The 15,859-nt window shown below is 43.7% G+C and overlaps 1 protein-coding gene across 1 annotated transcript in view; it reads right to left on the bottom strand.

Moving 5' to 3' along the window:
* Positions 1–12,029, bottom strand: part of LOC126483804 (transcription factor Sox-11-A-like) — a 75,686-nt gene extending 63,657 nt beyond the window's left edge. Inside the window, exon 1 of the mRNA XM_050106985.1 lies at positions 11,564–12,029. Coding sequence (XP_049962942.1) covers positions 11,564–11,686 — 123 coding nt within the window. The 5' untranslated portion in view covers positions 11,687–12,029. The remainder of the gene's footprint in view (positions 1–11,563) is intronic.
* Positions 12,030–15,859: the final 3,830 nt, after the last annotated feature.

Here is a 15,859-nt window from a genome sequence, read left to right as displayed (position 1 = left end):
GCAATTTCGTGTAATAAATGTGGCTACAGCACATACCTGGAAAAGAATATGCCAGGAACTAAGTGTGGTGCGAACACTCCGGTTTGGGATCAGGACGCTCATAAATCATTTCGTCACAAGCAATACCGAAGAAAACGTAGCATCATTTAATCCAGAAATCAACCACATCGAAGGGGAGTAAACTGTGCCACTTTATAAATTTACCCGTGGATGGAATTTGTTGATGCTTTCGTTGGTATTGCGAGGTTTATAAAGTAACACTTCTCAGCCGCAACTACGTTTTTCTTCCGGTTATTAATTGGCACCAAACGTTTCTGCAGCAAGCTGTCATCAGGTGTATAGAATGATTCGCGATGACTAACTTGACACACTGCGCGGGAGATGCTGGAAGTGGAGGAGTAAGCAGAATCATTTGCGGTCGGTCATCAGCATTTCCTGTACAGTCTGTCAAGTCATAGTGAGCGTATAGTGCAGATTCCCGTGAAGTGTGAATATTTCATGGACCTGACGATGGGAGCACGATGCTGCAACGCGCGGCCCCGGTAAATATTGGAGATTGGACGTGACTCCGGTTGAGGAGGTGGTGAATTACCTGACCCATTTATAAAATAAGTCTTGAAGTTTCGTATATCAATGTTGCTCGTGGCTCGACACCAAACGGGATGCGAGAAGTGAGAAGCGTTGAACGGTACAGCTGCGCTGTGTGGTGACAGATGGGCGAACAAACGAACAGGCGCGACAATGCGAGCTGCGAGCGCTCAGCTGGCCGTGGCTGTGTGTGTGTGTGTGTGTGTGTGTGTGTGTGTGTGTGTGCGCCAGCTGAGCTGCACTTTCTTTTTTATGCCGGCCGCGCAGACAGCCGGGCGCCGCAGTCGATTCGCCAAGGGTTTTCGCAACAGAGGCAGCGGCGGCGGCGGTGCCAGTCACGCTGCTACGGTAACGGTGAAGCCGCAGATGCGACGGGATGACGAGCGCGACGATGCCGAGAAGTGGCGGGTGAATGAGCTAGCGGGGAAAACCGACGGGGCCCACAGGGGGTACTGCACGCTTCTCCCAAGGTCGAACTCGGCGCTCCGGTACGTGTGTGAGAACTCGTGCACCGCTAACTTACGTAATCTTCAGAACCATCCAAGGTTCCTGCTCGACTTCTGTCTAGATCACTTACTTTATTTATTCACATTATTTCATGACATGTTTCAGCTAGACATTATCAGACACTGTGTTTTAAACAAAAGAATAACAAGTGTTGCACCGACGGTTAGCAATAGTAAAAACTCACCCACCAAACCTAGAACTTGCGCCGAAGCGAGGCAACTGCTAACTCGATTCGAAACATCATGCCAATAAAAGCGCTCGCAGAGAAGCGATTCTTAATCACGAGCACATAAAATGAACAGTGCGAAAGTGTTACGTTGGGCGTGCCTGAAAATAAAGAGTATGTTGCCCACACTCGTAATATCTACTTTTTCATGTTAGTTAATGAACGTAACCAGACAAGAATGCAAGGAAGGTTAAAGATGCAAGGAAGGTTAAAGTTAACGTCTTGTCAACGACGAGATCATTTGAGGTGAACCACAAGCTGGGACTGGAGGAAGAACTATCTTGGCATCTGCGTTAAGCAATTTACGGAAGCTACAGAAAACCTAAACCCGCGCCGGCCGTTGTGACCGAGCGGTTCTAGCCGCTTCAGTCCGGAACCCCGCTGCTGCTACGGCTGCAGGTTCGAATCCTGCTGCCTCGGGCATAGATGTGTGTGATGTCCTTAGGTTGGTTAGGTTTAAGTAGTTCTAAGTCAAGGGGACGTCAGATGTTAAGTCCCGTAGCCATTTGAACTTAACTACGACTGGATGTTATGTACTCTAAGTTTACGCCGACCTGCAGAGGAAAAAAACTATCATTATAATAAAATTGGGGAAATCAGAGCTCGCACGCAAATATACTTGCGTCCGTTTTTCTCCGCGCTGATTAGCGGAATAGCCATGTAGATGTAGGCTGCGTATACGGAGAAACATCAGCTGTATAATCGAGTAACTACAATGAAAACGCTTGCCGAACAAGGACTCGAAAGCGAATTTCTAGTGTTACGCGAGTGCTCGCCATAACCACTTTGGCTATCTGCGCCCTACCCACAGCTAAACCCAAAATTCCATTTGTCATCAGTTAGGCGTCACAACCAGCACCCGTACACTTACTGTAATTCCCGTACAGGGGGGCGACATTTTTATAGCGAGACACTGCCTAGTGTCGGCGCTTAAATACGATATTGCAGTACCTGTCTTGTTAAGGATTACGATGCGTTCCTTCGGAGATGCAAGCATCATCGAACTTTTAAACACCACACACACTGCAGTATCTTATATAAATTTGATTCGCCAGACAGAGAGCTGCACCATTGTACTATAGAATTCGACTCCAATGTTTCCCCATGCCAATGTTTCCCCAATGCGCTACCTAGCTCACTGACAACACAAGCAGTTTTCAGAGTATCGTAGAACGCCCGCAGACAACTCAACCATCTGGTGCAATGTGGGCAGGTTTTTCTTTTTTTTTCCACTGAGGTGCTTACGTTCTATTGCAAAACTGTTCATGACTCTTTCACGGCAGCGTCGTTAACATAAAGGTATGACGAAGCGGGGTCCTTTACCTGCATTAGTATTTACAGTTAACATTTCACAAAGTGGGGTGAAAAATGGTCGAAAGACAAATTTAAAGAACTTCAACAACGTCATAGTTCTGATACCGTGAGACGCACATTTGTGTTAGGCATCTGATACAGCATGAGCAAAATACTTATGGTGGGAACAAGACCGTTTAGAAACGACCTATTAGCGACAACAGTTCTGAAGGTTATAATTTCCTACTTAATTTTTTTACGAAAAATAAATTGTAATTGTATCAAATACCAAGTATTCCTAACTAATCCCCAAATATAGCCAATCAGATCGTTTCAATCCAGGCAATTACAGTAACAAAGTGAGGTAGAATATGACGGAACATGGCACAATCTCAGACACTGAACTCCAGAACGGCGTAAGGTCAATGAGAAAATACTAATAGTGAAAACGATATTTAACGTAATCCGGTCTATTACGATTACGAAAAGATTCGAAAGCAGGTCGTCACACAACGTGGCGGCGATCTGGCCTACGATCATATCGCACACGTGGCAGATGAGACAGAACATTACAACGAAAGATATTGCATGACCATTTTACGGGATTTTTTTTTTTTTTACAAACGCAGCTGCGACTGAGATGAATAAAGGTTTCCAGAAATAACAGTCACAATGATGCTTCAATTTTTATTTGCGGTAATCGGTTGCAAATCGCCTAACGTCTCAACGTCTGATGATGTGTCCCTTGGTGATTCGAAACTAGTCATGGTAAACAAAAATTGAAGCTTCACTGACGGCGGGTGGTTGCAGTTAATTCTGGAAAGCGATGGAAAAGAAAATCTGAACAGGTCAAATACATAAACGTAAATGCCTAATAGTACACTGCAAGTTGGTATATGGACGAAAATTTTATTAAGTACGGAAGACATAATGAGATGAGGATGCAATTTTTATTATTTGAAGAAAATTCGTGAATGTCTAAATGGATGAAGACCAAGGAACCTCTAAATTGTACTATGCCTTTAAATTGGCGTTCAAACCAAGTTCATAGATTAAAATGACCTGTCGATACGAGGAAATTCGGAGAATCACTTGCAATCTCTTATTATGTATTAATGCAAAAGAATGGTCTAATCATCCCATGGTTTTCGCATTCCAGTGCCCCCTAAGCGGGTATCAAATTTCCAGTGCTGGTCCTTGGTATGGCAGGCCACAATCATCGCAGCCTACAGCGTGCCCCTGCTACTTATGCAACCCACCGGCATGGAAACCTAACAACACATCCAGGCGACTCTCGTCTCCCCGTAACAGTGGACTCCACTTCTGGAACACAACTTTACTCAATACACGCCAATATCTATTACAACTGTTACGTTCTATGAATAATCACTCGGTTTTAAGTTTGTGGCTATCAACCCTCGTGCCCGACAATGGAGACTATTTCAATTAGCGCTGGTGATAATCTGGAGTTCCATGTTTATTACTTAAATCTACCCGATCTCCTTTTTATCACGGCCGAAAGCGCATTTCTGTGCTATTATCAATTCCTGGTTACAACTACAGACGAGGCCAATTTTCGACGATGATCTGTGTGAAATTGTCCTGAACAATGCGTGTATCGAACAGAATACATAAACTTTTGTTCCCGAAGTACTGGCAGTGGAGTTGGAAACACGGTACTATGCTGAGGCCAATCTCGGCAGCAATGAGCAAAGGTATAAGGGACCAGCGGTGTGATGTAGTCGACTGCATTCTAAGATCACTGAGCTCTCCATTTAACGTATATAATTTGGTACATACCTTCAATTACGAATACGACTGCTTTTTACGGAACTCTTTTTATTGACCAGAAGGTTTCAAGCGAGTATATCCACTGAGCGATGACTGATAAGAGCAATAACACCACTGACACGAGTTCGAATCCCGGTTACATCTACAAGTTCCCTTCGTCAAAGTGAGTTGTGACAATGTACATGTGAGGTAAATACATTCTTCTCTCGTTGTTTCATTTTCGACGGGGTAATAATTATGAACGATGCGTTGCACTCTCAGAAGTCGTCCCGATGTGCCTGTCTTCCTAATTAGGACGCACACTTATAATTAGATAAGTCTATCTAGACGCCGTCTTCGATAGTGATAGCACACACTGAAATATGATTTTCTTCTTTGGCTTGTGCCTTTGTTCCGCATGGCCACAGGGTCGGCACGCTTAAGAGAGAAATTGGCGTGGTTAGTTCAAGGGGTGGCCGGATCTCCTTCCTATCACCACCCCAAAATAATGATGATGATGATGAAAGGATGAGGACAACACAGACACCTGTTCCCCGGGCAGAGAGAATCCCCAACTCGGCCGGTAACTGAACCCGGGATCCCATGATCCACAGGCAGCACTAGACCAAAAGCTGCGGACATACGGAATGATATTCATTTCGCTTAGATCGTAATATATGGCCAGTGCGTCGCGTTCAGTGGTTAACGTCCGCGTCGTTTCAGGCACCAGATATACTATTTGTTACAGATATACTTCCACATTTCTGATTACAACGATCCTTACAAATAAAATTAGAACTAATTATAATAGCTCAAGGGTAATGAAATGACGAACGACGTTAGGTATGTTATTACATTGTTAAAAAAACTTCGTTGATCTTTTAGGGAAGCCTGTATCCAATGTAACTTCGGAGAAAGTCTTTCATAATATTTTTTTTCTTTTTTTTTGAAATCTTTGACTGGGCGTCACACCTTAATAAAATGTAGTTGTGATGTCCTCGCTTTTGTAAGAGATCTATCTAAGAAATATCTTCGACAAATCTATACATGGTTGTTTTTCGTCCCGTCGACGGCGGAGTTGCTGCCCTAAAGCTGCAGTCCTAGCCTCACGACGTCACTGACAAAACGCTTCCTACTGGATATACTGTAGTTTACTGTTAAGCACGAGCGGTTGTACAATTGTCTGTTCCTGTAACATACTTACAAACAACTAGTGAAAGGTAGTTTTTCGCATACAGCTACACCGTACATGCTGCTCTGCGGAAAGCGATCAAGATGGTCAAGAGAGACTAAATACAACACAGAACCCCGCAATAATAATTGGGCACAACAGATAATACGAAATTAATAGCAAGAGTTTTTCCTGAAGCCGAGCTCACCAGATACTGAACACTTCGAGAAGGTTGGGATTAATATTCGTTGAGCACAATTTGTTTCAAGTAATCAAAGTAAGTAACTGAGAAGTCCTGATTGTCGGACGCGGATTTGAACCACTTCCCTTCCGAATAATAGCCGGCCGGAGTGGTCGAGCGGTTCTAAGCGCTACAGTCTGGAACCGCGCGAGCGCTACGGTCGCAGGTTCGAATCCTGCCTCGGGCATGGATGTGTGTGATATCCTTAGGTTAGTTAGGTTTAAGTAGTTCTAAGTTTTAGGGGACTGATGACCTCAGATGTAAAGTCCCATAGTGCTCAGAGTGTGTGTGTGTGTGTGTGTGTGTGTGTGTGTGTGTGTGTGTGTGTGTGTGTGTGTATGTAGACTGAAAACCTGTTTGTTGGACCTGTCTTCTTTGAACCGTAATGTGCTTCACCCAAGTTCCTTTTCTTAAGGAGCCGATCAGCTGAAACGCTCCACAGTGAGATACGTCAGGAATTTTTCAATTTTTGCCTTGTGCATTTCATACCAAGACTCGCTTGGACAATACTGCCGGACAATCAGAGCGCGGAACAGGTACGGACCGCAAATGAGTCATTTTCAGTTGCCAACGGTCGCGCGAAACGGGGAAAAAAAGTCGTTAACGCACGCTGCGGGGTACGCTAAGCAGCTCACAGGTCCAATCGTTGGGAAGGCTGTAGAAGCAGATAACGTTCGCGACGTAACGGACACTGTCACGTTCAGGCTGTGCGGGCTTTTCACTGCAGCACTTCAACGTTATCAACTACAGCAGCGAGCGGTGAAGTTCTCCACGGGCGAAAACTTATTTGGCGGCACGCGCAGTACCTCCTAACACAACGTCAAAACGTTATTAGCGCACACACAAACTAACGTAAGAGACAATGCAGTAACATACTCGAGGCACACTCGTCATGCAAGAAATAATTTTTAGAGTTTATGGTGTACGAGGTACTTACGGAGGACCCTATTCACATGTAATAATGTTACTCCATACTCTACCACTTTGGATCACCTAACGTTGTGTATAAATGAGAAAGGAAAGTACGTCAGTACCTGAAGGTATGAACTCAAGTCTTCCAATCGCGTCGTGACTTAAATTTCGGCAACTTTTTACACAGTGCATTTTGATAGTTTGAACAGTGTGTGTTAGCAACTTAGTGGCCTTGTTATCACCTACAGCTGCTACAAACGGTTTCGATTTGTTCTTCCGCGGCACGAGAGTTCTAGCGGCAGCATACAGCACAACGTGAAGAAAAGTGATAAAACTGCAGACCTCGCTGGGCGTAAGACAAGTACCATCACTAACTGTAGACTGTTGCCCTCTCGTGACTGTTCCGTAAGCGTATCATTACAATTATATATAAATAGTTCACACAACGCTAACACGTAAAATGTCTTAAACACCTAAGATTCGCAATTATCGCTTCAGAGAGAGATTATATATCCAAGTACGAGGAATGCAATCTGTTCAGCTTTAGTTTAAATTCATCGCTGTTTTTCTGGCAGTCGGTACTAGACAGCTGAAATGTGACAAAAGGATGTATTTTTTCACTAACCGTCTAAAATAGTAAATGAATTATCAAATTATAAGATAACGCGTAGGTTACTGTATACGTAGATCTTCGACAGAATAATTACGACTCCGCCAGCTAACTGAACCTGTATGGAAGACGAATGTGATATCAGACTTAGAATTAACTTTGAAATTGTTTGCCTTGGATTTGTGCTTTCGCTGTGAGAGGCAAACGCTTTTGCAGTCTTCTATAAACGCTTCTTATTCACTGTCGTCGGTTTCGACCGAACAACCGTAACAACGTAATGGTGCTTGGGAAGCGCTTTATGAAACAATTCCGAACATGTGCAGTGTCACTATTTTATATGAGTTTCTTATCTACTTTTACTTGAAGAATGACACGCAATGTCACCTACGAACAATTTACAGTTACGACGCCTAATGGTTCCTAAAACGTCACGGAAATGATCTGATTTCACAATCAGCATAAGCGATACTACAACCTCACTCAAGAATCTGAGAACCTAAGCTCCTACGGAGAACGCGATATTAAATACGCTAAAACGGCTGATTTCTGCGCCATAGCAGGCCGGTGTGACCGAGCGGTACTAGGCGCTTCAGTCTGGAACCGCGCGAGTGCTACGGTCACAGGTTCGAATCCTGCTTCGGGCATGGACGTGTGTGATGCCATTAGGTTAGTTAGGTTTAAGTAGTTCTAAGTTTTACAGGGCTGATGACCTCAGAAGTTAAGTTCCATAGTGCTCAGAGTCATTTGAACAATTTTTTCTGCGCCTTAAAGTTTAGGTCATTTACCAGTGAAGTACGCAGTGTGCTACAAGGATGTGGCTACGAAAAATTTATTCCTACATCACAAACGAGTGTTTATAAAATTTCTTTTACTCACTTAACTGAAAACGTCACGATACACCGGCTGTGCATTGAACATTTTAGCAACGTACACTATACCAAACGCGCCGAATTCCAGATTTGTCTGTAACACACCGACGCATCGAAACCGTATTTTCGTTGCACTCAAATTTAATCAAGATTACCAACAATGCAACCTTATTGGCACGGATTGTAGCGCAAAAATGATCAAGAAAGCGAGATGGGCGAATGGTAACGGCAACATTTAGAACGTAGTCGGCAACGATGTGACTTGCATCGTAATCTTGTGTACCGCTTTTTGTAACTTTGTTGATTCACGACAGAAACGTGTCGGAAGAAGTTAGCGGGCTGCAGCGTTACGTTTACCATCGATACTTTTTGGTGTGGTTCAAGAGAGCGAGTATTCTGCGTCTCTTACGACTCTCTACAAGACCATACTTAGTTTCTCACGAGCCTACCGATCCTGAGGATGGACAGCGAAGAGGGCTCACGAAATAACGAGACAGTAAATGGAGAAATGCGCTCATGAGGTTTCAACCTAGCGCGAGTTCGCCGCTAAGATTGACCGCCAGAGCTGCGCAAAGCCGCTGGACGAACTATACGCGGCCGTTCGCCAGTAGTTGGCCGCGTCCTCTGCCTCTTTAGGCGCCCTCGTCGGATTATATACGAGACGTGCAAGGTGAGGTCCGGCGCGACTTGGCGCAGAGTCTTTCGGCCTTCAGCGCGGCCCTTCCTCATCAACGCTCTCTAAATTCGGCGCCCGCGAAGAACCACACACACACACACACACACACACACACACACACACACAGAGAGAGAGAGAGAGAGAGAGAGAGAGAGAGAGAGAGAGAGAGAGAGAGAGCCCGCTTCTGTAATCTTAACTCTGTCCACGCCTGGCGGATGTGTGCGCGCACTGGGACGCGGAAGTCTTAAGACCCTAAAGTCCTTGGCCGACGTCCGCCAAGGCCCGAGCGAACGCGCGCGCAACCACACAAGCGCGGGACTTTGGCGTGCACTTTCACTACAGCGCGCGAACAGACACTGAAGCAAACGGAGTGGATCAAAATATTATAGGACACATACGATTCACGTGGCACGGTCGCCAGAGGCTGAAGTGTCAGAGTGTGCCTCCCTCCTCACCTTCCATCTCTGTCTTTTATAAAAGTTTTGGTGGAAAAGTATTCCCAGTACATGAAACCATTCATAAGAAAAACTGACTTGCGTTTTTATACAGTATACATCGGGTAAACGCGAAAGTAACGTCATGTTAGCGCTAGTTATACGAACCAGAACTGCAAAATAAATTCGGATAATCAATGTTGGTAACAAGTCCCAAAATGAGTGTTCTACCTGTACATGTAAACACATACCCGAAAAACGCGTGGGAGCGACACTACGTAAATTCTTCCGTCACCACGTCTATCGCGAACAGAGTTCGGACGCTAAACGTAAGAAAAACTTCCTCACCAGGTGAACGACATGCAAATTGGTCTGCAGCATCTGAGAAACAATTGCTTGCCTAATAACTGGCGAGTTATCAAGTAAACCTAACGCAGACGACGAACGTATAACGTCTTCGTACGAACTAACGACGAAAAATCTACACTACACTAAACCCGGAATTTGGATGATAAAAAGTCACAAGACATGATACATGTTTTCGCAGTCCTAAGCCATTTTGCAAGCATTTCTTGTTGTATACGACTACTACTAGGTATCTCACGAACCACTCATAATATCAAACGGGAAACGGATGAAAATTCGTCAGCAGACGAGCGATACACCCACCCGCCTTTGACAACATCAGTGAAAACAGTTCACGAAAGTATTATAGATCAATCAAATAAGATTCGGAACATGTGCTAAACAAATACGAAGTCCGCACTTTGAAACGAAGAAATTGTTCGCGACGTATCACATGATCGAAATGACGCTAAACATGAAAAAATTACAACTAGATGCACAAGAGATTTAATAATTTATGGGGTTTTGCACTGTTAAGCAAGCCTTGTCAGCACGATGGAAATGTACAGTGCACACAACGTAACTTTTCAACACGGACTGAACGAGGTATTCAATCACTGTTCTACCTAGACCAGTTTAGAATGGTGAGGTCGGATGCCCTCCGTTGACATGTCCAAACCAACAATGATTGCCGAACTACAGATGTTTTTGGTGATAGAAGTGTTTACAGAATCCTATTTCACTCAGTTCATGAGTCTGACAAAATACCAAGCTAAAATGAACAAAATATTTCTCTCGTTACTTCTTGAAATCTACGACGTCGGAGCTGTCAGGCGACTCACATTTGAACGTTACGTCGCGTCAGCGCTGCGTCAAGTTTTTCGCGCGCTGTCTTCGCGGTTCGGCGATGATTCAATGAGTCTGCAACGTCCACGGCAAAAAAGTACGAAGGCGGGGAGAAACTGGCTATATCAGGCACTAAAGCAGCTTTCCGAACTTCCTGACGACTCTAGGACACACCAGTGACAGACAGTTCCCCGTTTCCCAACAAAGCACCAGTGAACTACTTTAGATTGAAAATAAGGTTCCACAAAGTTAGCGAAGTACCACAGTACCTTCAGTGTGACTGCGTGTCGACGCGTTATTCAGCGTTCCTATTTGCTTTGGACGAGAACAACGAATTTTACGCCATAGCAGAGAAGTTTCGCGAAGAGCAAATGCTTTTACTGTATTCGTAACTAAATCCTACCTTACAGAAATTATGTTCCTTGTTGTCGACGCCAATTGGATCCATCAGACATGTAACCTACCGTCTCACCTCTCGAGTTTTGACAATTTAAATCACATTCGAATCGTAAAGATGCATAGCGTGACGAACAACAGGCTAAACAGGGATTTTCTCCGAACGAATACACATTTCCAAAAATTAATCCAATCACTCTTCTTCTTCGCGACGTAGTTTTTTAGTTTCCAATCAAGTCTACTACACGCACATCGTTGCAATGCCAGTTCCCAAGAGAGAAAGCAAGAACTTAATAAATGACGAAAATGTTGCCGAACACCGCGAAAATTAAATGCTTCAACTCAACAATGATCCACAATCTTTCAGAAGACCAACAGAGAGATTACAAGCACTAAACCGCCAAGACAAAAATCGCCTACGATTAGTGAATCTTCATTGTTGACCACTACTGTAATCGTCTTTGAAAATGTAAGTCTAAACCCACAAAACGCATTGTATTCCGTTGGCTCGTTTCTGTTGTAAACACACCACTACGAACACTGCCGTTTCAAGAAGCAATCACCTCCGCCTCAACAATACGCACCCGCAACCATCGAAAATCGGCTTTAGCAACTAAAATGATGGTGGACCCAGCGGTACATAAAATGTTAAACTTTGGGTGCCATTGACTTAACTCACCTGGGTGGCATCTGTGTACGGTGTGGAAGAGTCCTTGTTGACAAGCTGGGACCCGAACATAGGTAATCCACTCGACGTGGGACTGTTGGAGCGACTGGTATCGCTCTGCTGCTGGGGCACCATGGTGCTCGCAACAGGCAGCCGAAGTGGGCGCCTCTCAACACAAAACACTAGGGGCCAGAAAATGAGGCCTGCTCCTCGCCAGTTCCGAGGAGTCTGAATAATTTCCCCGATGATGGGTTACCTACGTGCTGGCAGTATTCAAACTCAAATTAATAAAAAAAAAAAATAAAACAACAACTCCGGAGCCCTCGACTTCACGCGACACTTGGACTATGGAGCAATCACGCTAGCGGGGTTCGCCCGTCAAACTCCTGGCCACACGCACTCATCTATACCACCTTCCAACCTCTCCGTAGTCAGTATGCACTGTGACTGGCGCTCCCGCCGCGTGCAATTGTTGATATCTGGCTTGTAGCTTCGAAGCAGCCTGTGACGTAGGCAGCGAGCGCCCACCAATGGGAGCGCGGGAGGTGGAGTCTATCTGGCGCCGCGACGACGCGAGGCAGTAAGAATAAAGCTCCACAATTCGCTTGGCTTGTGGATTCTCCAAGTTTAACCATTAATAGGAGCAAGATATATGTGTCCAACTAACACTGAATTTGATCATTTGTAACTCTTTTGGATTTAGTGTAACCTAACACTCCGTAATTGTCTTTTATATGAATCAAAAGAATTTCAAAACTTGCATTTCCGGCGAAAAACCTATTACTTCGCTTTATAAAGGTGACTAATATCTTAAAATAATCTTGCGCGATAAAAAAAATCCACCCTAAGATGGCGTTAGTCACATTAGTACAAGTTCAGCGCGCTGCGGAGAGATCCTCACTCGGCGACGGCCACAGCTGAACTGCGGCTTTATTCCACACGGCGGCGATACCCGTAGCGGCGCCGAGTCTCCGCTGCTCTCTAGCTAGGTGGCAGCACCATACAAGCGTTTGAAGTTCCACTAGAGGCTATGAGCGTGAAAGAGAAGAACTGCAGTACGGGGCGAGCCGCCAGCGAGTGAGGAGTGGCTGCGCTGGCTCCGGGGAAATTTGCTTTCTACAAGTTTCGCGGGAATCTTTCTGCAGTACACAATATTTTTGCTTTACTCATAAACATTTCTGGGACACTGTAAACGCCTGCTTGCGAGGTAGAATGTTTTCAAAGTGTGTTTGTAATGAGTATTGAGCAAATTAGCTTATTACTCGGTGTTAATTTCTTTGTGAGAGACTGAAGCGGATAATAATGTTATTAACGCGATCTTATATGAAGAAAAATAAACTGCAGTAGCTCCGCCCTTTTTGTCCAGGAAAATATGCCAGCGTTCTAGTAAACACTCACAAAATAACCCTGTGCCTTAGTAAGAGCGTCTGACTAATGCGATTTAAGATTTTGATCACGCAAGCGACATTACTTCTTGGAGGTAAGAAAATCATGTCTACAGGTTCGCCCCGTTAATAGCATGGGGAGAGTGGCAAATATTAAGTTCAGGTAGCGTGTGAAGATATGCTCTTTGCTTAGATTTATACGTAAACGCTTATTCTCAAAATGTTTCACAATGACATTTCACGTGAACTTCTGTTTCGGTGACGCTAGGAATATAAAATTTGCTGTAGTCCGAACTGTTCACAGGCGCTCTACTAGTCTGTGATGGCAGCTGACAGTATTACACGTCACTACAGGAGTCCAGTAGTAAAAATTATTACTTCAGTGTGAGAGTACAGACGTTCTCTTTTGAGCTGTTCAACAGAATAAATACTTATTTCGAAGGCAAAGGCAAATTGTCCCCGATAAATAACACCTTATAAAGAAGTGTACTTCTTTTGTCTTTGATTACGTAACCAGAGTAAACGATAAGCTACCTTCACTACTCAATTTTACGTCTTGTCCAATGCGTGAAATTTAGGTGGTTCACTCTCGCCAGGAATTTCTTACATAGACTTGGAATACACGAGAAAACTCCCAATTACACACTTTCCTTTTAGGCAAGTTAGATACCAATTTTGCTTCTGTTGAAATAAAGTTTGTAGATTTTTCGTAACAGAGAAAGTTCAGTCAAACTGCCTCACAAGAAAAGGTTTGCGAGTAAATTTTGCTCCAAAAGGATTACGAAAAAAAAAAATGACGATAGAGTACTTGGCGCAGGAAACTACGATAAGCATTGTGAGAGCTTTTGGAACCATAGAAAAACACACAATTTCATGCCTGTTTACTAACAGCGGATGAACACATATCATTTTATTAACAACATACAGCTTTACTTGCACAGTGAGTTGATAGAAATCACGCGCTGTGGATCAAAACGCCCTGTCTGCGTAAATCCTCTGTTTTTTTAAAAAAATAAACTACAGTAGTGAAACATCTTGTACGACCATTATAAAGTTATTCACGTGTAACAATATTATGATGTGTTCAAGATTTTGTAACAACGCTGGTATCATTCAGTTGGATGCACTTCCGCCACCAAGACGTTGATAAATTGTTCTTGGTGCCGACCTTCAAGATAATTTACGTCTGATATTGTACAACGTATGTTTCATACCGAACAGCAATCCAGGAAACAAAAAAATCACCAACATTTCTCGGTAGTACATACGAAGAGTGAATTACAGAATCTCTGCCGTAAGATTAAAATTAAAGTCTTCAAAACGCGTGAAGGGGAAAAAATTATAAAACCTACATGTAGCAGTTTTAGCGTAACATGAAACTATGTTTTCGTTCACAGATTTTCGGAACATGTCCAAAATTTGGATCATGAGCTGAGGTTATTAAAGCCGCTCTGTATTCTTTCGTCATTATCTCCAACACTTAAAATTCACACCAATACGTTTTCTTTTAAGTCACTTGAAAACCACGTTGTAGGTAACCCATGCATTTCTGACAAACAGATTTATTGTACTGCGCATACCACAACCACTGCTAGACACTTACGCTACCTCATGTGTTACCCTATAACGTGGTTTACAAGTGACTTAAAAGAAAACGTATTGGCGCACATGCACTCAGTCTCCTTTTTCGAAATGAATCTTTATTCATAGTTATCCCAGACCTTCTGCTTGTGCTAATTATCTTTCATTATGATGATCATTATTAGTAATTACATTACAAGTGCTTGAAAAAGCTGCTAACAATGTGAATAACGAAGTTGTCTTCCCACTGCAAGGCTGCAAATTCGTCTACAATCAATAACTGTCTTATTCCAATCCGTGTATAAAAATGCCTACATCGTTCTCAGCGAAGTTGTGTAACTTTTCATATCCGAAGTTTTTGCGTAACTTCATCCACGATAGCAAACTTCCACAACAGAACACAATTATATTGCTCCAGCTACGTCAAGCTTATTATAAAAATAAATAAATAATTCTAAGTGAAAACCGTTGCCACTTGTAGCTGCTACAGGATACATCGTTGTCCACTTTTACGTATCATGTATAAGACTGGTGGGATGCAGATGTCTGGAAGTGTCCTCCGTGCATTTGGTTCAAACCTAGACGCAGAAATATTCACAGGAATCAGTTTTAGTTTCTTATGTAGTTCCTGACTGTTATCTATCAAAGGACGTAAGCGTCTGTGCAAGAGAGCGGGGGGGGGGGGGGGGGGGGTGGCTTGGCGGGAGGGGGGCAGATGCCACTTCCCCACCTGGAATATGGTGCACAGAGTATTTTGTTCATCACAGAATTCTCACACGCTTCTACAAGTGATTTCCTGTGATTGTTCTAAGCCTCTTGTTCAGACAGCTGGAAATAATACGTATTTATATATAAAAAAAGGCAATATTAGTGGTTTTGCCTTCCCCGTCCTGCTCCACCTTTGGATAAATTTCTGTGGACGTCCGTGCCGAAGGTGATTTAGTTTTAATTTTATGCAATGTGTAAAGAAAATCGGACTCCTGATTCTATGCAACTTCCGACTCTTATCTCATACATCCCCTCTTTGAATTTTTTGACTTTTACGTTTACAGTACGAAGGAGCTATGACCATGTATCTGTAATTCTAACGTTGAACATTCTGCGTTTGTGCGGCAGATTATTCCGCTGCTGAGTATCCTTGCACAGTAGACTGCACAAAAAAATGGTTCAAATGGCTCTGAGCACTATGGGACTCAACATCTATTGTCATCAGTCCCCTAGAGCTTAGAACTAGTTAAACCTAACTAACCTAAGGACATCACACAACACCCAGTCATCACGAGGCAGAGAAAATCCCTGACCCCGACGGGAATCGAACCCGGGAACGGGGAGCGAGAACGCT

The sequence above is a fragment of the Schistocerca serialis genome, chromosome 6 (assembly GCF_023864345.2).
Source record: "Schistocerca serialis cubense isolate TAMUIC-IGC-003099 chromosome 6, iqSchSeri2.2, whole genome shotgun sequence".
Taxonomy (NCBI): domain Eukaryota; kingdom Metazoa; phylum Arthropoda; class Insecta; order Orthoptera; family Acrididae; genus Schistocerca; species Schistocerca serialis.
The sequence above is the reverse complement of the archived record's forward strand: the minus strand, read 5'-3'. Positions and strand labels throughout refer to the sequence as shown.